Source organism: Etheostoma spectabile, chromosome 7 (assembly GCF_008692095.1).
Source record: "Etheostoma spectabile isolate EspeVRDwgs_2016 chromosome 7, UIUC_Espe_1.0, whole genome shotgun sequence".
NCBI classification, from domain to species: domain Eukaryota; kingdom Metazoa; phylum Chordata; class Actinopteri; order Perciformes; family Percidae; genus Etheostoma; species Etheostoma spectabile.
In genome coordinates, this window is record NC_045739.1 from 18458713 (window position 1) to 18484497 (window position 25785).

The following is a 25785-nucleotide window of genomic DNA, read 5'->3' on the forward strand; positions in this document are numbered from 1 at the left end:
TGAGCACATGGACAGCCGTGTGGAGTACTGACTTGCGGGCCTGCAGGGGCACATCAGAGGCATCAAATAGTTTGACAATGGGTGGCAGCAGCAAGTGCAGGTAGTCATCTAGGTTGGCACCAAACAGCTGGATGGCATTGAGCATCTGCAAAGGAGAGCACACACTACTCAGTCACGCATACCGCAACACTTACCATGAGCAGGTGATTTTAATGAGCTTGTTGTGGCTAAATGGCCTTTAGCCCCCCCCCCAGAAGAAAATGGTGTTTTATTTCAGGAAGGTACTGGCACACATGCTAGCCTTCCAGGAAAATTCTGCTTTCCTTTGAGTGAATGAATGAGCAAATATCTTATTTATGTACGTAATTTACACACCATGCACCATAAATATAATCCTGTGGAATGGAGCTACAAATATAGCATATTTCAAGTACAAAAACTCCACACAGAAACATACCATGTGGGGTGTGTTGTATACTATTCTATGAGATGTATACTATGTAATTTTAATGTCTGTGGTTTGATTACCACTCAAGATCTTCAGAGCACATTTAAGGTTTTGTCTGGGAAAAATGCCAAACAATTGTGTTGAAAAATAACAAATAAATAAACACATTTGTCACATAAAACAAATACTTATTCATGAGAACCATCTTTAAGAAGCCATGAGAGAAAGACTAATATTCATGTCTGAATTCATGTCTGACTATAAATTTCTAAATTCACAAAAGGGATCAGTGTAGCAGGGCTCAATGGATGTTAGGATTGTCACCTCCATGAAGCCAGCTAATTGTCAACACATCTTAAATTAAAGTCTATAACATTAGCTGTGGGTTTATTTGTTTGAGAAAGGCTTCTGTAGTTTCATCTCATGGTCACGTCATGTTGTATGAACCATGTGTGAGGAGTGTGCATGAACAGATGGTGGTCTTAAAAGGATGACGTATGTTGCAGTGAACAAACCCACCCCAGCCCTCAACACACACACACACACACACACACACACACACACACACACACACACACACACACACACACACACACACACACACACACACACACACACATCATGGCATCGCACCTCCACCCCCATGTCTAAATTGTGCACGGCGAGACAGCAGGAAGCCGAGGTGGAGGTGTACAAGTGTGAGTGTGTTCTGGGGGGTGGGGGTGGCTGAACAGAACAGCTCCTGATGGAAGTTTGTTTTTCTTTTCTTTTCCTTTGGACTAGAGCGTAACCCGATTCCCAGTTCCCCCACTTTGTGAACCCCATCCTGTGCTAAAGATTAGGCTCCAGACCAGGCCTGAGTTATTGACTATCCAGACTGTGGGCTGCTGGGTTATCTAATACTGCAGACTCTGAGACAAAACAGCACCAGAGGAGAGCGCACTTGATGACCGTGTTTCTAATGATTCTGTCTTTGTGGTCTATGCCCAAACAATGATTTAAGGTTTGAGGGAAAACCCAGACCACTACTGGCAACAGCTTCTGAAACGGTAGAGTGTGTTAGCTACAGGTATATGCTCGTTGAACTGCTGCATTGTGAGTGAATGGCTTGCGCCTGAACAGTCTAGATGGATGTCGTTGGAAACTGCAAATAGAAAAAAGCACCCCAATAAGTCAACTGTGGGCTGAGCTCCTGTGCCTTTTGAAAAAGTGTGGAGTGATAGGGTTACTTTTAAAACACACACTCCTCTTGGCAGTGCTAGCAAAATTAAGTTATATACTTAAATGACAACTCAAATCTGAAATATGATCTTTTCAATCTAGTTATTGCACGTCCTCCACCAGATTTATGACACAACACTTGCCACTTTTTCTCCATTAATCAGAGTTCAGAGTCAAAGTTATCTTAACGGTCAACTCTTATTGACACTAAATTTTAACTCTTTATTTTACTCTCTATTAAAGCCACCTATTCCCACCTACATCTTTCCTATAAATCATTCTTTTGCAAGGGGATTTGTCTTACTTGGAGAATTCTTACGGCATAGGCATTATAGGAATAGGCATTATGCTTGCATGTGGACGCGCTTATATTATGAGATTATCCACCAAATTTGCTAACAGTAACAAATTAAGCATGGCAACATGCTGACACTGACAGGCTCAGTCGTTTATATTACAGATGTTAGGCTACTATAGGTTTTCTTAGAGCATTACCAAATGTATCTAGGTAGGACTGAATAATTGCCATCCATGCCAATTTGAAAGTGAGAGTTAGACATACTCTTTGAATTGAGACCACCAGTTAAATTATGTTAAAGGCAACAAATGACTGTACAAATGGAAAATGATGCACTGCTCGAGGACTTGGAATATGATGCAATACGCATCACTGAAAAGTACACGCACTCGATGACAATACAGCCTGGGCACTGGGCACAGCAGGCAGTTTGGTCTGTTTTTATTGCACATATTTTTAAATGACTCAATTTCATTTTTTATTTCTGCTTTTGCTCGTATTGCTGCATTATCATTCATGGTAGCATTAACCTGTTTCCAAGCTTCTTTTGTTTTAGCTGAGCCTCTGCTGGGGGCTCTGTGAACACAATTTTAGTCTTACTGGATTGATTTCTGTAACATCTCAAATTATTAAATCTTTATTGTGTTTATTTTTTCATCTAGATTTGTATGTGTATGTTTATTCTTACCTGATTAAGTCTGTAAGTTTTACTGCTGCAATACCTGAATTTCACCTTGAACTTCTTATTTGATCTGTATCATCCATGTGTCCCAGTTAAAGGCTTAAACTGTAATTTTTATTTTCTCATCTTATCGTTAACAAAACAATATATTTTATTCATTTGTGTTTAATATGTGTTACTGCTAAATAAACCTTATACAATAGTAATATATTAGAATGAGTTGTTATATAGCATTATTAGGAGTGACAGCAGCTTATATTCAGCAGCTTATCATTGACTTCTGGAGGCTGTAACTTTGGTGTACCTTTTCATCACATGTACTTTTAAATTCATGAAACATAATAAGATACACTACTTTAGCCAGGTTAAGGCCTATAATCGCACAGAAGCATTGGTTATTTTGACATTTGAACTACACATTGCACTGACCTTGATGGTAACACTGCGCCCGGTGCTGTTGTCGTGCATGAAGACACGCAACATGTGTGGGATAAGCTGAGGCAGGTAGAGCTTGAACTCTCCACCCAGCGCCACCACAATCTGCTCGATCAGAAGGATGATGGTGTTCTGCATGGGGTTGTTTGGTGTCCAGTACTCCTATAGGACAGAGCATAATATGTTGGCATGAATTAGAACACCATCATATGTATTATTTATTCAAAAACCGACTCAGGGAATAATGTCCTTGCTTTATATGGCACGCCAGCAGAACACATTCTGCTACTTTACAGCTCTTAAAGGGATTGTTATAATATCAAGCAAATGTCTACTACAGAATTTTAGATTATAATTATTCTCTCCTAATGACTTTACTATTTACTAAACAACAACAATTAAATAATATTAAGAGGTCACACTATCTAAAGAAACCCATGGCCAAAACTATGTGTGATCTAAAAAATGCGCAAAACTAATAATCCCTAAACTAACAAACAGATGTGACTGTTCGTAAATTATACGTTAGTCCAAAATTATACGTTAGTCCTAAATAAGAGTGACCTCAATTCCTGCAAGGCCAAACTCTGAATATAAAATTTTAATATTCAGAAGGTACATCCAAAGCACTAAGTACAAAGCACTACATCATCCACCTTGCTCTCCTTTAATGTTTTGTGGGTCTAAAGAATTGGGACAAAATGTTTTTCCATCAATGAGCTGAGTGTGAGACGGACATTTGGACAGAGTTCCTTTTGGAAATACAAAGCTTTCACGTGCCAGAGGCAGAGAAGGAGCGTCACGATACTGAATGGCAAGGAATGGAGACAATTTCCTGTCAACTGGAACTGACATCACGTCTGTGTGGCTTATGACACTGTTTTGGAAAATCTCAGCAGTGCCGCTGTGTACATTAGAGATAATCACAATTGGAGTTAAGGTGGAGGACTTGAAGTCACGCAATACGTCAGTCAATGGGCTTCAGCTGTGAGATCTGGCAGAGGTGTTTTGTCAGTGACCAGAGGTCTTAAGCAGCCCCCAACTTCCTGCTTTTCCTGCCTGTGGCAGCTGACTAGAGAGCAAGTGAGTGTACATCCTGAATGGCTATTCCAGCCTCCTCATCTGGATGCAGGAGCTGAGCTGGAGCAAAAATGAATAGATTCTTTGTTTCACTCACCATTTATTAACTCAGAAGGACTTGAGGCGCAGTGGTCCAGTTCTCTCAATTACTTTCTTCAGGAGGAGTTACCGCCATTGCAAAAGTGCCGGTAACAGGCTTACCAAGATTCCGATACGTGGACCGTCATATGATATTTTGTGCCTTGCTATGATTATGTGCTAGACAAGTGTGTTTGTGCAAGTGCGAGGGCTATGGCTTTAGCAGTTGTGCCATATTATGTGATAATGGTGAATGACGCTGACACAGTTACTCACTCTGATGAGGGTGAAGATGTCGTCCATGTAAGGGCGGATGTGGATCTTCACAAAGCACACCACCATTCCCATCTGCTGGAAGAGGAACTGGACAACAAAAAAAGAGTAAGAAACTTGCTTTGAGAATAGCTGACCACCAGAGGTAAACAAATCAACCAGACATCCTCTTTCCTCTTATTCTGTAGTGCTTCCTACCTCTCGGATACTGGCATCACACACCCGGATGACATTGAGGAAAGTAGGCATGACCTGGGGCAGGAACTGGACACACTTGAGGCCCAGAGACTTAAAGATGAAGGTGACAGCCTGGACCACCATTGTATGGTGGTTGGAGAGTGAAGGGTCTCTCAGGATGCGCATCAAAGTGACGATTGCCACTGCAGGGTAAAACTCATCCAAGGGCAGGTTGCCCATGTTCACCAGCATCTCACTAGTGCTGTAATCCGCTGTAAGGAAGAGGAAAAATTGGTGAAAAGGTTATAACTAAATGTTTGCTAAAAATGAATCATACAACACTTCTTGAGACATCTCAACATCTCACATTCTTAAAAAAGAGATGGCCCCCACCCACATTCATTCTTACTTTTTCACGATGATATGGGTTCACATGGTTATATAGGTTTTGATCAGTTACAAATTTAATTACACTAAGCACTGGATATGAATCGACATTACAAATAATATAAAGAGGAATACATGATCAAACATGTTTGCTCTATGCTACATAAAATTCACATTAATCACAGGGCAAAGGCTGATGTCAGATACAGTGGTGCTCAAAAGTTTACATACACATGCTTAAGTTGACTAAAAAGAGGAATAAAAAAAATCATGTTTGGAAATTTATTTTAATACCTAAATTAAAAAATGAGGTAAAATCCAACTTTAAGGACACCAATTTCTTTGTGAATGAATAAGTATTGTAAATAAATAATGTTCTTATTTAAAATACAGGGGTCATAAGTAACATACCCCTATGGTAAATTCCATAGAGGCAGGCAGATTTTATTAGTAAAGGCCAGTTATTTCCTGGATAGAGATATTATGCATCCTGATAAAGTTCCTTGGCCTTTAGAATTAAAATCCCCACATCCTCACACTCTTCACCATGTAGAGATAGGCATGGGTACTTTCATAAAATCATCTCTCAATGCAAATCAAACCAGGTATTAGTCTAACTGAATTAAAACCATGCCTATCTCTAGCATGGTGAAGAGTATGTGAGGATGTGGGGCTATTTTAATTCTAAAGGCCAAGGGAACTTTATCAGGATGCATATATCCTGAATCCAGGAGATATGGCCTTTAATAATAAAAATCTGCCTGCCTTATGGGAATTAACAAGGGGTATGTATACTATGACCCCTGTATTTTAAATAAGAACATTATTTATTTACAATACGTTATTCATTCACAAAGAAAATGGTGTCCTTAAAGGTTGGATTTTACTATTTTTTAATTTAGGTATTAAAATAATTTCCAAAACATGATTTTTTTATTCATCTTTTTAGTCAACTTAAGCATGTGTATGTAAACTTTTGAGCACCACTGTAAGCACTGTGTGGAAAAAATTGGATAAATAAGAGATATTTTGCTGATTTTCCAGTTCTGTGTCAGGGCAGTGTGGGCAGATAAACGTGTATATCTTCCTTCCGTGGCCGCAGCGGAGGTCGGAAACAACACATTTCACGTCATCCAGCGAATCTCAGCAGACCTTGGCTGCTCCGAGCACTGTGCACTAGCACCACAGAGGGAAGCAAAACACTGTTTAACTTAACACACTGCCCACACAAAGATGGATTAAAATCGGCAAAGAATCCCTTTAACTAAATAAGAACGCTGCACAGAGCAAAGTGGGGAACCTGATGCAGAGGGCTGATGCAGCAAAAGATCGCAGGACATCCAGCTAAAACATCGAAGCTAGGTCCACTATTGGCACAACACAATGCAACATCATTGCAAGCTTACATTCCTGATTGTTAAAATATGAAGATTAATACTTCTGATGGCCTCGCAATTGTCAAAACGGAAGATAAGATGAACGTGTTGTAAAAATCCTGTCCCATAGTACACATTTTAAAAAGTTGTTGAGCATTTGGGTGTCTGATGAACCTTTATACATGGATATACACTCAACAAGCCTTGCTGTTGCCCTGTGTTTTACCCATAACGACACTGCCCCTTGCTTTTTTTTTCCAAACTGTGCACCCAGTAATTCACACTTTTACCTTAAAATTTATAATATTCATGTTGCCATCTGTAAGAAGGCACTTGAGAATCAGCATTAAGTACAGGAGAATCTAAAGAGCCACACGAGGGTTTTGGCAGTCATGCCCAGAATTAAAGAGCACAATTTTATGTATTTCTTAAAAAGAAACAAGCAACAATAATGATCTTTTTAACAGTTTTAAGACTGCAGTATATCTTTTAAATAAATAGTTTTATTAATGTGTTTTGTGACAGGCAATTTGAATGGGGTCAGTATGTCCATTTATTTATACAGTGCTATTGAGTTTTACAAGGCATCTGAGAATACAGCTGTCTGGTATTCAGCGTTTCACTGGCCTTCTGCAGGAGTACAGTTTCAGCTGCTCCAGTTGTCTCCCTGAAGACTCTGGACCATCGACAAAACAGATTGGCACAGAAAACGCAGGCTAAAGAGGGTAGATTTGGATCATTTATTATTTGGGCCTTCAGCAAGTCTAGATTAATGATGGTGATAGATGGCTACACATCTGTATTTTACAACCCACAAACAGGAATGATGTAGCAGTGAGGCAGCAGTACTGTAGTAATTCAGGCCTCAGCTGTGTAGGAAAAAAATCTTAACTGTTTCTTAGCCATAATAATGGATGTAATTACAGCAACTTACTAAGAGGGACTATGCACCAACTCATCAGTTTTTATGACCTTGACATTCTGTAGTGACGAGTTTGCTCTCGTTTTACAGGTGAGAAGATGGGCCTAGCCAATGACCTCCCACGTAACAAAATACATGCTGTCAAATACTGCAAGTGCTTCAGACACTGTCCCTGACAAATCTGCCAACAGATGTACAGCTTCCAATTCCAGTCACAGTCAATTTAATCGGAGAACAAACTTGTAAATCTATTATCATATTGTCCAAGATCAAATTCTGAGACATGTGACTGGGTCAAACGAGTGGAGACCTGCACTGGCCATTTGTATTGTTATAAATTTTCAAGATCTCCAGAGGATGACAGCCTTTACATGAAAAACCTTAAATTTAAAAAGTTTTCCAACCATAATAAGCCATGTCAAAACATCATGAATTACCATGAAATTCTGCGAGTCAACAGTGGATGAATCATAATGTTTTTGGTGACAACATGGCCTTTCCATAAGTGCCAATCTCAGGATAAACTCAACTGTTTTTACACCATAGACCTTAGAAAATATAGGGCCCTATTTTAACAATCAAAGCGCAGGGTGTGAAGCAAATGGTGAAGCTGCGTTTAAGGCGTGTCCAAATCCACTTTTGCTAGTTTGACGGCGGGCACATGGTTCAAAAGGGTTGTACTTATTTCATAGGTATGTTTTGGGTGTGACATGCAATAAACCAATCAGAGTGTCCTCTCCCATGCCCGTTAAAAGCCAGGCGCGTTTGTACCTTGCCGCATTGCTATTATGATGGAGGATTTGCACCGTAATATTTTTATTTGTAATCTTTTGCGTGTGTGTGTGCTGCTACGCTTCCCTGTGTTTGTGTGTGCGTAACAAGCATAGTGTCTGTGCGCTGTGCATTAGCCTAGGCGCATTTCACTAATTCACTGTTAAAATAACAATGTAAGGCTGCGCTATTGACTTTAGACCAGTTTTTTGTTGGTCAATGGCGCGATAACTTTCTGCTTACGTAAGACAGCAATATGCCAATAATTCACTTAAACACATCGTCCTGTAAGACCAGCATGCCCATAGGCGCAAAGAAGGGCGCAGGTGCATTTGCTATTTAAATGACGTGGGCGTGGGACAGGAAATGAACATCTTTTTATGGTGTGGAGGAAAAAGTTTATTTTGCATTATGATCCTTGACAACAGCCAAGTGAATCACTTGTATAACTTGTTGATTCACTGTTGTATAACTATTATTATTGTTTTGTGTTTCATTTATCAATTGTATGTGTTTCATTTATCGACTGTATAATTGTTTTGTGTTTCATTTATCAATTATATAACCTGTTTTGGTCACGTATCGAGCTCATGTTTTTAGAAGTTTGGTCATGTTTTGAGCACGGCGCTCCTGTTTTGGAAACATGGTTTTGAGGCAGGTGCGCCGGACTCATCAGGGGATCGTCTGGGAGCGAGGATTGGCCCCCCTGCTCACACACGATCCCTTGTTTGTTAAGAGAATAAAAAGACGGAGAATCCCTCGATCCGACAGAGCCTGCCTGTGAGTCGCGTACGAGACGTCCAGCAACGTTGATGCGGGCCCTGCCGGACTGAACGGCTCTCCAGTCCTGTGTCAAGGTAAGGGCTCGGAAAGTAGCGCATACTTTGCATCACGTATTGAGGGCATGTGCATGCCGTTTGCTTTGCTGTATTCTGTGGGGAATAAAGTGACACATTATTCTAGCAGGTACGGCCTCTGAGTGTTTGTTTGCAGAGTAGAGTTCACTTTGCATTCAGTGTCTGTAAAGCAGGGTTTGCTTTGCAGTGTGTGTGTTGACAGTGTGAGCCTGTCGAACACAGCTGTACTGTATTCTGTGGCAGGGTAGACGAGCACTCTATCCTGGCAGGAAACAGTGTTTTTGAGATTATCTGCTTGGAGCCGACCACCCCGCGACCCTGTATAAAGATTTTTCATAAAACATATGGTCACCTTGAGCGGTTTGGGAGAGGTTTAGAATTGAAAGGGTGTCAGAGGGGCTAATACAGTCTATACTTCCTGCTTTGGTGGAAACATAACCTCTGCCTTGTGGTTTATTTGCAATCTGGCTGACTGAAGGATCATCACAAATTCTATTAGGATGAATGTTAGAAATGCAAGGCCAAAATCATACCCAGTCCTCCATATACAGAATGTTTACAAGACTATCCATCAGGTTTGCACAGACATGCTGTTGTCAGAGCAACAACCCCGATGTCCCCAATGGTTACACCCACACGGTGAGATTTTAAAAAGGTTCATGTTGATTTAGAGATTTTCCAGCCGTTGCCGAATTACAAGAGTTAAATTAAACTAATCCATATTCTGCCTCTAGGTAAAAAAATTGCAACCACAATTTTTCCCAAAACAGTGATTAGTAACAGTGGCCTACCTGAGTCCTGACTGGACTTGGACTCAGAGAGACTGACAGCAGAGGCATCTCGCGACTGGTCAATCATCCCGATGTTCACCTTGTGCTTGTAGGGGTCCAGAGCTCCGAGAAGACCCAGTACACGGATAGCCTGTTTGGATCCAAACATACAAACACGTAAGCATATTCCCTGTAAATCTTTACAATCATTCCCTGAAAGAACCAAGCAGGTATGCTTTATTGTATTATCCAAATTCAGCATGTAGCTGAACACAAAGTCGGCAGACACCCAGTATGTGAGCCACACGCTGGATGTCAAGCTTTATCCAGGAAATGTACTTTCGCTGATCCAAAGTGGATATTATGACTTTTTTTCAGGGACTCTTTCCCTTTTGAGACCCCACTGGAATATCTTAAGTCTGTAGTTAATCCAAGCTGACCACAGTTGCTGTCCTCTTTGAAGTAGTGGGTAGGATGAGAGTTTTTAATACTCAAAAGATTGATTTTCAGTGGGGTATTCCTTAATTATAACAAAATGACAACATTAAAAAGTAAGCTAACACTTAACATAAATGCTTGCTGTAAAATGTTTGTAGTTTGTTCCTTCAAGGAGGGCAATGGCTATGGCACAGAGTACAATAGTAGTCAATCTAGACTAGCAATTGCTATCTAACAGGATTTCAGATTCATTCAAAAGTGGATCCAAGGTACGAGCCAGAGCTAAAGTCCAAGTACCACACACCAAACAGTACCAACACCGAAGTAAAAGACGAGGATAGAAACTTTGACAATTATCACTTACATCACAGCTCAAGACTTAGGAAAAGTTCCTTATAACTATGGAAAATGTGCATAGGCTCATACTGTATGTATTTGTGTGATAATAATTCACCAGTCAAAGTCAATGCCTCTAAACAGACCTTAATGTGTTTAGTATATGGTGACAGGTAGGGTTTCTGGCCACATAATGAGTCACAGAAGGACAGGGTTGGGTTGACATTGCTACTAAGAAAACAGTGGGGAAAAGAAGAGTGCATACCTCTCTCCTTATGCCTTGGTTTTGTTCCGTCTTGAGGAAGTTGAGCAGCACCTCCAGAAGGGAGGGGTACTTGCGGTAGGGCTCCACCACATAACCTGTACTAGCTACCTGCTGGCCCAGAGTCCACAGTGCCACCTGGTGGAGAGTCAGAAGCAGATTCTCTTTGAACAATGCCACTGATAAAAGAAGCATAAAGCATGTTTGGGATGTACTTTTCTTTGCATTTGCAGTGCTACTTCCCCATCCTTGAAACAAAATGTCTACTAACTAAACAATGCAACAGTTACTATATTTAGATTTTGTTGTATTCTTATTGTTCATATTACTCATTATTAACAGGAGTAAATAAAAATGCCAATCATTATTCCCATTGTCTCATCAATTCAATCTTCTTTTCAGTTCCTAATCGATAAGTCAGAGGTTAATACTTTTAATTGAGTGTGTGTTAGCTCCGAATCTTGGCACATAATGCTGTTTAAACGGTAAATACCAAAAGCAAAACGCTTAAAAAATGTTTTCTGAGTGACTTAAAACGTTTCAAGAAATTACATCCAGTTTTGTTTACTCTAGTAGATGTGTATTTACTGTTTCCAAGAAATAAATATTTTTCAGAACATGGAGTAGTGATGAGGAGAAATGAGAAAAGCAAATTAGAAACAGATAAGGCAGACACAAATGTTCTTTGCATACCTGTCGTTTGGCCAATGACGAGGAGTCTTGCAGCATGTCCATGATGATTGGAAAAAGCTCGTCCATCCACTTCCTCATCTCCAAGCCGCTCACCTGGCAGGGCCGGCACAGAAGAACCAATCAAAACTCTCCTATTATGTCCAATTTTCTGTCAGTAAGATCTTTTAAACTGTAAAAAGGATTGAGTAATTACTTTTTACATTTAAATGGCTAGTGATCCCAGTGAACAATTTCAATCTGAATCAAACCATGTGTAATGTTGAGGTTATAAAATGCATTTGTTTAATTATTCTCATGGCAAGCTCTCAAAAGCTCTTCGCTACGCAAAACAACAAGAACAACCCCTGAGGTAGCAAGCTAACATTACACACTGAAAATTGCAAGTTTTGACAAACCCTTTAATCGTGCAATCAGGTAGGCCAGTTTGGTTCTTTTGGCAAATGATTGTATAGGTTTACAAAGAACTAATTGGGCTGTTTCAGGGCCAATTGGTGGGGATTGCTATGAACAAAGCACATATGGCGATACACTGGTAAGAGCAAATTAGGTTTGACAAAGGATTCAGCTAAGTTAAATAACTCATCTTACTGTACTGTGTGAACAGTTATCTTCATTTAATACTTAATGTGACATTTTCTTGTGTGGGCTGTTAATGGTTCACCAAAACAAGTGTCTTTCCCAGGATTATTTTACAGAGGCACCGTTGCTGCGTCCGGAATTTAGCACCGCCAAAGACGACTGTGATTGGTCTAAAGAAATGCAAACAATCCAAAACGTATTTTCCTCCTATCCTAGAATGCATATGTGGTGCAGCTAGACCTTACTAAACAGCGCTGTGGAGATAGGTCTGGCAATGTCAAACTAGAGTAGGGGGGGTACTTTCCTACAACATTTACTACAGTGTATTTTTTGATACTACCACTACAATTTACCAAAAATAGATTTTTTTCATTTTGGTTTCATTTTACACATTGTGGCTTTGAGCTTGTATACATTTTTTTTGGCAATTGAAGCAGACATCGCATTCAGTGGTTCTCATCTGTATTCCCTTCTTGTGTCTTCCTGTGCTGGTCCCATATCAGCTGGGCTTGTGCCTCTTCCTGCACTGAAACAACTGTAAAAAGTTGGTCTACCTGAGCACCTCCTGCACTCTGCCTTACCTGCCGCAGAGTCTGCCTGCCTTTAACTGTGCTTTCCTGACTCCTCTGTGGGAGCAAGGCACACATACGCTCTTGACTTTACAGCTCAGAAAAGGACATGCTCAGATTGCTTGCATTAAAACTTTTTTTTAACGCTCTGGGCCCTGAGGCCATTTTTACAGTTTAAATTCCATCTGGATTTATTTTATTAAAAAGCTTGTAAAACATCAACCCTGTTGTCTACAGTCAAGATATGAACATCATTTTTTTTAGGACAAACTGGGTTATTGGAATATTTGGGTTGCAGTGAGGTCACTTGCATGTTAAAAATGGTTGTAGGGCCTTAAAGATGACTAATAAATAAATAAATGAATGAATCTTCAGATATGTATTGATATCACAGACATATAAGTAAAACCTAAGCCATTTTCCATTCTAAAACACTTCTCATATGTCTTGGGAGTCACACTGTGAAGAAATAATCATATAACTTATACAGTTGACAAAATACATGCATTTTTTCCAAAAAAGTCCAGACGTTTTGCTCTCATGCATTTACTTATGCCAATAATACATATAATGTAATATTTATTGATATTACACCCACAGCAAGTTTATACAAGCAAATATGTGTCTAAATATGCATTATTTTGCCTTCCATAGAGTCTATAGGCATTTTTGTCCCGGCTTCCATACAGAGGGGTGCTTTTATCTCCATATATGGGCATGTACTTCCTGAAAAATACACAGGACAGACAGAGAGAGAGAGGAAGAGCGATAAGCGGAGAAAATGACCAAAACGCGATGAATTATGGATATAAAGTGGACCAATCTTGGATAAACAGTATGGATTTAAAGCCCAAGAGGCTGAAGTTCCAGGCTGGATAGAAAATCCCCTTTAGAGGCTAGAAAGACACGGAAAAGACCTCCGTAAAGCCGAAAACGTCAGGATTCAAACGAAACTAAAAGTGAGTAAATCGCTCGTATGGTTCAAAAGTTATTAAACTATGAATCAGAGGTACTTTTTTACTCGTGGGCGAGTGTCTCGGGCTCAGAGGGTTAAAAGGTAAGACTTTAAAAACTGCAAACTGTACACAGGGCAAACAATTGTGCTCAGATTAATTGGGTTTTAATCAGCAGCAGCTGGAAAATTAATATGAAACACAGGCTAATACAGTCTTCCTAAAGCTTCATGTAATTGAAACAATCCACCTTACCTGGGCCAACTCGCCAATTGTCGCCAGGACACTAATAACCACTCCAGGGTTGGGGTCTGGGTCTTTCAGCTTGAGGATTAAAGCCTAGAAAAGTAAGGAGTAACAGGGTTATTTAACCCATTGAAACACAGTGCTCCCCATAATTTTAATATTCAGAAAAAAATTTGAGCTTCGGGAAATTAGATGGTAATGGACGTAAAAGGACCTCCACATATTTTGCATTAGACTCCTATAAAATCGTGTTTTTTATTTCACATTCTTCTTCCTTGTCAAAAACACCTACATGACCCACACCGACAGTTCGTAGCGGCTAACAGAGCTTCGAGCTGGTAGACTCAAGCAGAGATGAGGGGCTTATCCAACTTTTTTCACATATGCAGTACAACTCACCAGGACTTGTAAACAAACTTTGATGTGGGAAATCTGTGGAGATCTCATTTTATTTATTTAGAGAAAGCCTACTGAGTACAGATGTTCCTCTCAAGTAACAGCCTGGTTTACATTCATACACTCATACGCCTTCACAATGGAGAACTTGCAGACTTGTACCTTGAGGATGGGCTCCATATATGGCCGTATGAGGCGGGGGGCGTTGGAGACTAGATGGCCAAGCATACGAGCACTTTGCTCTTTGTTCCTGCCGACGCCACTGTGCTCCAACTCTGTTAAGATCTGCAACACAATTTAAAACAGTGTCGAGTATAGAGTCTTCTCTATCTGGAATACAGCTTATTAATTATGCATAGTGTACATAGTGGTGTTATGGGAACAACGTCCTGACAAAAAAAAACTTCACTAGGTCTTATGGAGGAATACTTTGGATGTTGGCTGTGCATAATACTACAGCCTTTGCTGCCATCTAAAGGTGTCCAATTGAAACAACAGACAACAAGTGCTCTTTTCATAGTAGAACAAACATTTTTAGATGTGTGTGATGGTGAAAAACTAAATATTAAACTTCCTATCCTTTTATCTAACATCGTCTCCATAGACAGGAATAACCATACATGTTTATTTTTGATTAAACAAAAACATAATGTCACAAATATCTTGGACAGAGAATGTAATGATGATTTCAACTACTCAAAAATGTTCTATTTTAAATGGAATTAAAAGCCTCTATGTTGATTTCTTAAGTAGCATAGTTCAATTTATTCAGATGGCATAAGTTTTTAGGAAAGGAGGTTTGTTTTCCTCCATGCGCATGTTGGTACATCACCATGCCTGCAAAAAAACCTTTCTGGATAGACTGTAACCCCAAACAGAACTTTAATAATGAAAATTTGTCAATTGTACAACACCTTTTTGGACAGGTCAGTGTACCAAATCGGGTAAAAGACAAAAATGCCAAAAAGAGCAAATAAGGAGGAGAGGAAGAATGTTTCAATGTGTTCACTTGAACACAATAATCCATTAAACCAATCCTACTGTGAGATCTGCCTACCTGAATGAGCATCTTGCGTAGGAAGGGCATGACAAAGGCAGGGTTCATGCTGCTGAGGCGTCCGATTGTACAGATGGCCAGCTCTCTGATCTCAAACACTTCATCATTTAGTGCAACAAACAGCGCCTGCAAGTTCTCAGCCTGGGCAAGGTGAGCGTCAAAGCGCTCATCAAGAGATGCCAGCACACAGTATCGAATGTCTGGATCTGCAGGAGAACAGTAACAAGAAAAAGTATGACATTTTAACTTTCTTATCAATCTTATTATCTTTATTGTAAGTGCCACCAATTTCTAAATGAAACAATGTTCAATAAATCCACATGGTACTACTACCCTTTGATGGTCATGTTACCTGGGTCAGTGATGCCAACAACTAACAGCTTGCTGAGCACATCTGCAACAACCTGCACAGCGGTCTGGCTAACAACATGGCCGCTGAGCAGGTGTATGGAGGGGGTAAGAAGGCGTGAGCAGGTCCGAGCTGCCTCCATCCGGATTTCCTTGTGTTCACTGTTCAAGAAGTGATCAGCACAGTGGCGCACAAACTGGGTGAGGGAGTGTCCTGGTGAAAGAATAAAGAGTTAGAATACCCCTACACAATTTAGCATTACAGCTAGAGTGCTGTAGTTCTGCAGTGTGACCATGCTTTATGATTTCTCTCGGGCTGTAATGCCTACATAGAAAAAATCATAATTTTTAACCACTGACAGAACCAAGTGTGGTTTTCCCCTCCATATGTTTGTTAAGAAATAAATATAAAAATTGAATAAGATAGTCCTGCTTTAAAGCCGTGTCTTTTGCAAGGTTCTTGCCTTCAAACTCAAAGCTTCCCAGCGTGCGTAGGGCCAGTGTAATGCTGCCTACGTCACTGGCCTCTGGGATGTTTGTAAGGCTTGGCGAGGAAAGCTGGTGAGCCAAGCCTTTGGGCATGCCGGGGTGACGCAGCGGCTTGTGCATCAACACCAGGGAAAGCATCTTCAGCAGGCCATCCTGGATGTCCTTCTTCAACTGGGGGATTTGACGGCTCAGGTCATACAGCACTGCTGTCAGCGCAGGACTACATGAAAAGGTCAAAAAGGACAAGATCTAACATCAAAAGACCAAGAACTATGTTGTGATGTGTTTATGAACAAACTCTCTCTATTTAAACCCCCCTACTTGTATAAATCCAGCCCAAAAATCCACTCCAGGCAGTAGTAAAACCTTGTCCTACCTCAGGCCTACAGCCAGCATAGGCTCCAGCAGCTCTTTGATGTCTGGTTGGATGCTGGGACCCATGGCTCTGGAGAGCATGCTGATGCAGGTAAACACTGTGGCATCCACCTGCATGGTCTTCTGTCTCCTGCACACATGGAATACGGTAAAATGAAAAAGCATGCTCTCATGGTAGGTCTCTTTTCTTTTCATAGACAGTATCCCAAAAATATTTAAACTTTAAATTTAAATTACTGACTTGTGGGCAAAGTCCTTGGGTGGCAGGGCAGCCTTGATGATTTCAAGGATCTTTGTGAGGTAAGGCTGGATTTCTGCTCTGACGGCCACTACCAGCAGGCCCAGAGCCTGGAAAGCTGAAGTTCTCTCCTTCTCCTTCTTCAGACTGGCCAGCAGGTAGCCCATAGTGTCTGAGAGGTACTGGTCTGCACAGTAGATGAAACAAAAAACAATGGTTAAACACAGAGGCAGGGAACTGTAAGGGCTGCAACACATGACTTGTGACACTGATTGGGAGAATCTTTAAGCAATGTATTACTGCAAAGCCCATTGAAATTAGGACAGAAGAGTCTAAACAAATACTGGTCATGACCTTGTTACATTTCTTGACCATAAAAATCAAAAACCCTGTTGGTTTAGTGCTGGTAAAAATACATGGCTGAATGTTACTGTATTAAAGATGGATTCAACTGGATCACATTCAAACATTAACTTGTCCCACCTGTAAAATTATTTGGCTGGAAGGCAGCTAGGCGTGGAAGGAGGTTGAGGATGGTCATCTGGATCAGAGGGTTTTTACTGGTCTTGTATTTCAGCACCCACCGACACACCTGGACAAAGCACATAATGTGTGTTAACCATGATTTCTCTGGTGCTCAAAACAGCACTGGCCTTTGACCACTGTTGTTGACCATAGACACATACTTGTTGAATCTCTTCATGAGCCTGCTACAACATTGTTGGAGCTAAGTATCTTTGTGTTATTTCTAACAACTTCTTGAGCTTCTTGACTGTCAAAAATGACATTTCTATTCAAAATTAGACTTTTGATGGAAAGACACCTTTCAGCTTACTAGTCCTATGAAGTGGTTTGTACTTGGCCATCTTAATGGACTACTGGTCAAATATAGAGCTGAAAAAACAAATTGAATTGACAAATGAAATAGTATTTCTTGTTTTCAATTTGTTCTCAAAGATACTTAGACTACTTCTTCTCACAGATCATATGTCTAAGTTATCTAAGACTTAGCAGCTCATACTAGTAACTAGTAAGCAGCATCCTCATTCCAAGACTAAAGTGAAGGGCACAGCGCAAGCCACTGTCGAAACAATCATTCATTCTAACAGTCACAGACCAAGATATTGATAAACAATCATATCATGCTAAAGTGTTATATTAGGAGTGGACAAAGTAAACTTTATAAAATGATGTATGCCAAGATAACAACACCATACGCTATGGTCTAAAATACACCAAAAATGTAAAGAAATTTCCTCAAGGCGTTAGTAAGATATAGCCTTTACGAGAATAAGACGGACAGACAACCCAAAAACATAATACAAACTACTTATTAACATTATAATTGTCAGAGAAAGCAATGACTAAAACAACTGTTTCATTCTGGGAAAAACCAAACCTCTGTCAAATCTACCTGATCGAATCGTTCCTCCATCAGCTCACGGCAATATCGGCTCTCCACCAGCAAGCTCTTGGTAGGTGCCGGCGTGGCTCCAAAGCTGAGGTAGCCCTGGGGCGTGCTGTAGCCCAGCAGGCCCAGCAGGGCGTTTGACTGCTGTGGCTGCACCGACTGGAAACTAGTAAAGGGTGTGATGTGTCGGGGCTTGGCTCCAAATCCCATCATCTCCTTGCAGTACTTATCATGGACCAGCTGCTGCTGCGTGATCTCCTCCATCTCCTCACGCATGCGCTGTCATAGAGACAAGACAGTGAGAGGAATGTTTTTGTTATGGATGTGAGAATGTTTCCACGGTAAATTGAACCCTTACCTCTCCCTCCATGCTGCTGATGCGAACCAGCTCATTTAGGATCAGAAGAGCACCGTGGACCCTGTCATCACGATTCATCCCTTTCTCTTTAGCCAAAGTCTCATCGAAGCCTTTCTCTGCCTCTTCAAAGGTTTGCTGTTAAAGTAAAGACAAACACTCATGTTGCCTATTACAAGGACATACGTTTTACCTTAAATACATGTAGGGAAGATACTTCTTTACGACGATAGAGTGGAACGTCTTACTTTGTACCACTGCGGTTTCTGCATTTCCTTGGTCTCCCTCTGTGTGGTGAGAATGAGAGAGGCTCGCAACGCAGATACTGCCCCTTCTCGGATGGCCTGTTTGGGGTCCCATACTGCATAAAAGATGTTGTCAAAGAAGGGCTGCACTTGCTGAAAGAAAAAGGTGGGTGCGCTCACAGCCAGCTCTCTCAACACCAACACCTAGGAAAGAGAACATCATTTTATGGCTTGCTATAAATTGCTTTTCTTGGATGTATTTCTTTCCAGTGTTAATATATGTCAAAATTGTGATTTCAGAAATCACTCAGCAGTTCTTGTTTTATTCCCGAGCTCAACACTTTAAAAAAATGTTGTTTTATGTTATGCAATGTTGCACAAAGTAATTTGCATTGTGTGACCTAAAGCAAGCTTGGCAAACATAATCTCTTCTCTCCATGCTGATAAAATCATCTTGAATTTGTTTTTACCAAAACAATGTTATTAAGTTACTAAAATTCTGTTTCTATTCTGATGTCTGCACAGAGTCAGTATGAATGGCTGTCCACAAAAACATCAGCAACATTCTTTTTTTTCAGATCCTGACACTCATTCTTGTATGATCTAAAAACTATTTTTACATATTTGAAAATTTCCCAAGTTAGAAAATCCAATACAAAAAAAGCCTTCATTTGATTTTATTATTTTAGAATCACTTCCCTGTGGAGGGTTTAAATAACAGACTCCTAATTGCATCAGAGAATCGATAAACAAGGCCGGAGTTCATGTGTGTGTTACAAACTAACTATTCACTCACATTTAGTGTTTAACAATTGACAATCTCAAACACATCCACATCTTCTTGTTCGGTGTAAAAGAGTTCTTAAGCTGTAACAGCAATTGGAGGTTCAGTGCCCAGGAAGTGAACTGGCACCTCTCCAGTTACCAGTCCACACTCTGTACTTGAAATGGCGATCATTCGGTTCCCAAGCCAAGCCACCAATGAACTGAGCTCCTTCAATCTATTTAAGCTAGGTTTAAAACTGTTACGTTTGTATTTTGACAAAGACAAAAACTAAGTTGATACTGACGAAAAGTCTTTCTGCTAAAATTATGTATTAAAAAATTAGGTAAGGGGTATTTATCCTTCACTAGCAATATTCAACACAGTCTTCTCCTGAACAGCAATGAGTGAGTTCTCCATCCAGAAAAAGGTAGACCAGCCACAAATGTACCTCGTACTGCTCTACATACAAAGTCATCTTCACCACACATAAACACCGCCAAGAAGTGGTGGTATTTCAACAACAAACAACGAAGTCCCTGCTGTCTGTTAATCACTTACTGCAGCATGGCGTCTGCCTTCATTTCTGTCTGCTCCCAGCCACTCCAGGGCCCTCTTCACCTCAAACTCCACATATTCAGCAGTAAAGGTGTCCCCAGCCATAGACAGGTGGCCCATGGCTTTAGAGGCCATCTCCATCACCACAGGGTCGCTGGAGGGGAGCAGGTTGCGCAGGTAATTGGCAAAGCGGCTGATCCTGGTGGCATTGCCTCCCTCGACTCCAATCAGACTCACTGGAACATATGATTGAGTCACAGTAATATACAGTTTCACACATACTGTGTGTTTACTATTACACATTTTCATGTGACATATATTAAGAGCAGTAACGTATCTCAGGCTAATTCCACCAGACCGTTTGTAAATCATACTTAAGTAAATTTGGCATGTCAATGTTTACGGCTTACCAATGGCGAGAATCCCTCCTTTCTTCTCATTCACATCAGAGCTGGATACCAGCTCAAATATGTGGTGGTTTAACTCATCATAGAATGTAGTGGCTTCATCTTGGCTTAACTGTGGAAGGCACAAAACCAGTATCACAAAAAAATGTATACATCAATAGGAAAGTAAATTGGTGACTTGAACCGACGATGACAAAGAAAAAAGTAGGTGTCCATATCCACTCTTGAAAGTGTAAAAAGCTCTTTTGGGCAACAACACTCTTTCAGTGTACAGTATAGTGAAATTGTATCTTCATGGCAGGTTTCTATTACATCCATGTGCATTTTTGCTGTTACCTCTCTGAGCTCTGTGGTCACATAATGCTGCAGATCTTTGGCAGATTTTGCTCTGGTGTCTTCATTTCGACTCTTCAGCCCACTGATAAACTGTTGCAGCACAGTGGCTGTGCCTGACATGATTACCATTTGGATGGCCTAATCTGCAAAGAGTCAAATAACACATGCTTTCACGAAAACGTTCTTTGTTATCAAAAAAATTGCAATAAAGAAAAATATGACATAAAGACCATAACTTGGAAAGACAGTATATTTGTCCTGGGTTGTTTACACAGGTCAATGTTGTTGTTAGCTGACGTTACAGCTAGCTAGCTATTGTGTCTAGTTAACGTTAGCTTGTGAAACCTTGTCAACCTTGCTAATTAGAAACACACCGGGCAGAGATATTACACTGAACTAGAAAAAAAATTAAATCATCTAACGTTACGCCACTAGTTGAAAACCGACACGTCCAAGTGGTATAAATCAGACACAGGCTAATTCAGAGCATCATGAGCATATCAATCATGCTGGTTTTGTTTAGCTAATGTTAGCTATTGCTGTAGCAAAGCGTTAGTAAGATAGTAAAGTCGGTTTGTAACACTTACGTGTTTCTATTAATATGTCGGCCACTTAATTGCTATTCGTCTCTTGCAGAATATCTCTCATTATACGACTATATGGCTAGCACAGATAAATGTTAGCTAGCTAGCTATGGTATCGCTCTGTTGAGTTGGACAGTCTCCAGCAGGGTACAGACAGCGAACTTCACAAGCGTTGTATTGCGTTGAGTGGTCTGCGCAGAGCTGAACGCATAGCTCAGATGTCCTTGAGTGCATTGAGACACTTTACTTGAACATTTGTAGGATTTGTAATGACACCACCTAAGTGTCATAGTTAATGGACCTTTTTCAAGGCATTCAGACTCATTGTATAAAAAGCGCAAGTGTTATTCGTGTTATTAATATTAATGGCTGCATTCCATTTGCGTGTTCTCACTGTGACATGGCTTTCTGAGACACTGCAAAGGAGCCATTATTTGTGTTATGCGCTGTTACGTGCATTTCCTGCTGTAATGTGTCAAAATGTCTGCTGTGAAAAGGGTCTATAATAAAGGCTGGATTGCCAAGAACCAGGGTACAGAACTCCAAGGGCCCTAGAAGCAGGCCCGCATCAGGAATTATGGACAGGGCCAACATTTTTCAAGGCAATGTTTGGAGTTGCAGAGTGGTGGCCCCATCCATCTGACATCTCTCCACAACTATTGCGTATGCATGCTATGTGTGTGTGTGTGTGTGTGTGTGTGTGTGTGTGTGTGTGTGTGTGTGTGTTGTGTGTGTGTGTGTGTGTGTGTGTGTGTGTGTGTGTGTGTGTGTGTGTGTGTTGTGTGTGTGTGTGTGTGTGTGTGTGTGTGTGTGTGTATCAGATAAAATGAAAACAGTTAAAACTTTATTTTCCCCAAGAGGAACAGTAAAGTCAATCTCTTTCTTAAATCTGAACAATTTAAGACTTAAAGTGTAATTGTATTTTTATATGTGCACATTAAATACATGAACAACCACACAGAACACCTGACAAAGTAGGAGGAATAGGGGATAAACTGAGGCCCGGCATCTTATTTTTAACCCAAGGCCAACTAGCAGGTTCATTTTGTCCTGCTAATGTGTCTTTACATACATAAGTAAATACATTCACTTATTTTATAAGTAAATAATTGTACTTGTATACTACAACTTGTTAAATGATTTTCAGCCTCAAGGGGGAGACATTTTCCAGGTATTCAACCTGCTTTTATACTGAAATGGACACATCTGACTGCATGTAGCCCTATGTCTGACTGGTGACATTTACCACACTGCAACATACCAATTAGACCCGTACCCTCATGTTTTTCAGTTGTTTGTTGAAATTAGCACCTACATGTCAAATGCATTTTCATCCCCATCAAAAGGAACCATCATTACCATTGTCTTTTACATTCCTAACATCATTAGTCTGAGGTCATGGTGTGATTGATGTTTCATCTTGTAAGCAAACACTTCACCAACTTATTTAACTATACCAGTGGTTCCCAGCCTGGGGTCTAGAGAACAGGTGAGGTCCTTCAGGGCGCACCAGGAGGTCCCACGCAAAAGGAGAAGTGGTTTAATTTAAAGATAGATCAAATGTAAGCTATGGTTGGTTTACAAAAAGGTTTTCTTAAAGCAGTTAATTGAATGTGAGTCAAGCAGGAGATATTCTTTTTTCTTTTTTTTTTACGCTGAATTAAGCAACACAGAGCACCATTTACTGAAAGTTTGAAGAGCCAGCTATTTAGAGAACTAAAACTGTAGCTGAGCTAAACTTTCTCTTTACACGCTTCCATAGAAAAGACCACCACTTAAGATGAAGGTTAAAACCACGCACAAGCATCTGGTTTAAAGTAGTCTTGAAATAACCTGTATTTGAACTCTTTTCAATAAGTAAATGGCAGACTTGAATCACTCTGACACATAAACAGTATAATTGACTTCCGGTAATGAATATTGTGAATGAATGTGTTTATTAAATGATAAAACTCTTAAGATTTTCTTCTGTGGATCCCTGTATCTAGTAGATAAATAACATATTTGTAAATCTTTCTCCTAGGACTTCAGATTACTGGGTCTTCTTTTGCTTTTAAATACAATGTATTAATGAATTCTATGGAGCACTTGAGGCAGTTCAGCCTACTTGATAAAGTTGATGTACTTTTTGGGGTTGTACCCACATGGTTGAAGGCACTTTTTGTGAGTTGCTTTGGACAAAAGTGTTGTTATTGCTGATTTAATTTATGTGTGATTTGGTAATTAACAAAGTTACATAAAGTTAATTAAACTCCAATCAGTTTGAGACAGTAACAGCTTGCAGCAGTGTGTGTTTCTGTGTGTGCATCCCATGTGCAAATGTGTGTGTTAATGTGTGCATGTGGGATGTGGTTTTGCAGAGGGAGGAGAAGCTAAACTAGAGCCTGGCAGGCATGCAGGACTTTACCTGAAGAAAATGAGAAGGTGAGGGGGTGGGAAGTGCAATGTAACAATGCTAGGAAGGGCTGCAGATTCCAACATTTGCACCCAAAGGCCCCTCTCTCAGAACTGACCGAGCCAGACATATTTCACGGATGAGACATCAACTCACTCAATAGTCAACACTCACCTTTCTTTCAGACATGCGCATTCACTGGAAAGTTTGTGTGTGTAGTGTGTGAGTGAGAGAAACAAAAAAGGGAGGGGGAGAGTGCTTTTTTGGGAGATGAAAAAACACATGCAGTCACTTGACTTCAGCACACACACACACAAACCACTCAAGTACCACAGCCACAAAGAGCTCCTGTCCTAACAGGCAGCCGGCCTCCTCTGCATAGTGACAGACAGGATGTTGGGAGCACTTTCATCAGTCCGAGGCTTTGATTCTTCTGCCGTCACTTCTGTTTATTTTCTGCTACGCTTCCTCACTCAACTGTGCTTTTGAAATATTTCCCTTATGATGTGATGGAGCCTGCCATCCTAGCTAGATTGAAGGAGGAGAGAGTAGGGAGGTTGCAAAGGTAAGTTTACTCCTGCACGTTCAACCATCCATCCTTTAATCCTTCCCACCTTCTTCCTTCCCTCCCTCTGTCACGAACATCATGATTTACCCTCCACCACTCCGTGTTCGTTTTCTTTACCCATTTCATTCCTCCCCAGGTTCTCGGAGATTTTTCTGAAGCAGAAGGAGGAATTTGGTATGAGTCACAGATTCCTGGGCAAGGATTCATGAGCTAACATCTGCTTCTAGATGCTGGGGGCGGCTCTCATCCCCTACTTGGCCACAACCCAGCGCTGTATCCTGGCCTAATCTACCTACCTGCACAAGCCTATGGACATGTTCAGTATGCCACTTCCAATAAAACTACTTTGGAAGCAAAAGTTGCTTATGGTCGTCCTACCATTTTTGGGTTGGATATCATTTAAAGGTCCCATGACATGGTGCTCTTTGGGTGCTTTTACATAGACCTTAGTGGTCCCCTAATACCGTATCTGAAGTTTCTTTCCCCAAATTCAGCCTTGGTGTAGAATTACAGCCACTAGAGCCAGTCCCACAATGAGCTTTCCTTAGGATGTGCCATTTCTGAGTCTGTACCTTTTGAGGAGGAGAGGGGGGGATGTCTCTCTCTCATGGGTGGGCCAAATTAAGCAGAGAAAGGGGAGGTAACCTTGCCCCTTATGACCTTATAAGATTTCAGATCGGCTCATCTGAGCTTTCATTTTCTCAAAGGCAGAGCAGGATACCCAGGGCTCAGTTTACACTTATCGCCATTTCTAGCCACTGGGAGACAATAGGCAGGCTGGGGGAATGCATAGTAATGTTAAAAAACCTCGTAAAGTGAACTTTTCATGCCCTGGGACCTTTAAGTGTCCATTGAAGAATACCTCAAAGCTACAATATTTTCCACCAAACTACAGATGTGTTAATAAACCTGTGGCAAAGTAATTTTAGCCAGTGGCTGGCAGTGACCTCTAAATTAAATCTGATATTAACATTAATACAAGCTATTCAGCTAATCAATACGGGAGCCAAACACTTTTTGTTTGCATCTGCTTCTACTAAGTTAATGTAACATTGTAAAAATAACAAATCTAGACTCATAATGCGGTGTGACTAAGGTTAACAATGGCGGCTCCCAAGTCAGGATAGCAGGAGCTTTCCCATTCATTTTGCAGACATTGCATGAATGCGGTATGCATGGTCAGATGAAAATGTGCAAAGTGGCTCAGAGACAGATTTATGGGGTTTCAATTAGCTAATGTAACTGGACAGACACTTTGGGTCTTCTTGAAGTCTGCAGAAGAGGAAGCCATGATGATGCTGCACTTTCTTGTCACAGTGCTTAGTTTGTCTTCTGGCACAGTAGCCCCCTGACTTAAGAAGGGCAGCTACACACACACACACACACACACACACACACACACACACACA

At 40.7% G+C, this 25785-nt stretch overlaps 1 protein-coding gene across 1 annotated transcript in view; it reads right to left on the reverse strand.

The window, feature by feature from the left end:
* Nucleotides 1-21613, reverse strand: part of mtor (mechanistic target of rapamycin kinase) — a 104557-nt gene extending 82944 nt beyond the window's left edge. The window contains 22 exon segments of the mRNA XM_032521013.1: nucleotides 33-145; nucleotides 3079-3246; nucleotides 4519-4605; nucleotides 4714-4964; nucleotides 9797-9926; nucleotides 10815-10949; nucleotides 11505-11597; nucleotides 13861-13944; nucleotides 14410-14532; nucleotides 15305-15510; nucleotides 15657-15866; nucleotides 16117-16361; nucleotides 16518-16646; nucleotides 16758-16941; nucleotides 17238-17346; nucleotides 18169-18444; nucleotides 18524-18658; nucleotides 18769-18969; nucleotides 20090-20322; nucleotides 20497-20605; nucleotides 20830-20972; nucleotides 21417-21613. Of these exon segments, the coding sequence (XP_032376904.1) occupies nucleotides 33-145; nucleotides 3079-3246; nucleotides 4519-4605; nucleotides 4714-4964; nucleotides 9797-9926; nucleotides 10815-10949; nucleotides 11505-11597; nucleotides 13861-13944; nucleotides 14410-14532; nucleotides 15305-15510; nucleotides 15657-15866; nucleotides 16117-16361; nucleotides 16518-16646; nucleotides 16758-16941; nucleotides 17238-17346; nucleotides 18169-18444; nucleotides 18524-18658; nucleotides 18769-18969; nucleotides 20090-20322; nucleotides 20497-20605; nucleotides 20830-20958 (3350 nt within the window). The 5' untranslated portion in view covers nucleotides 20959-20972; nucleotides 21417-21613.
* Between the last annotated feature and the right edge of the window lie 4172 nt (nucleotides 21614-25785).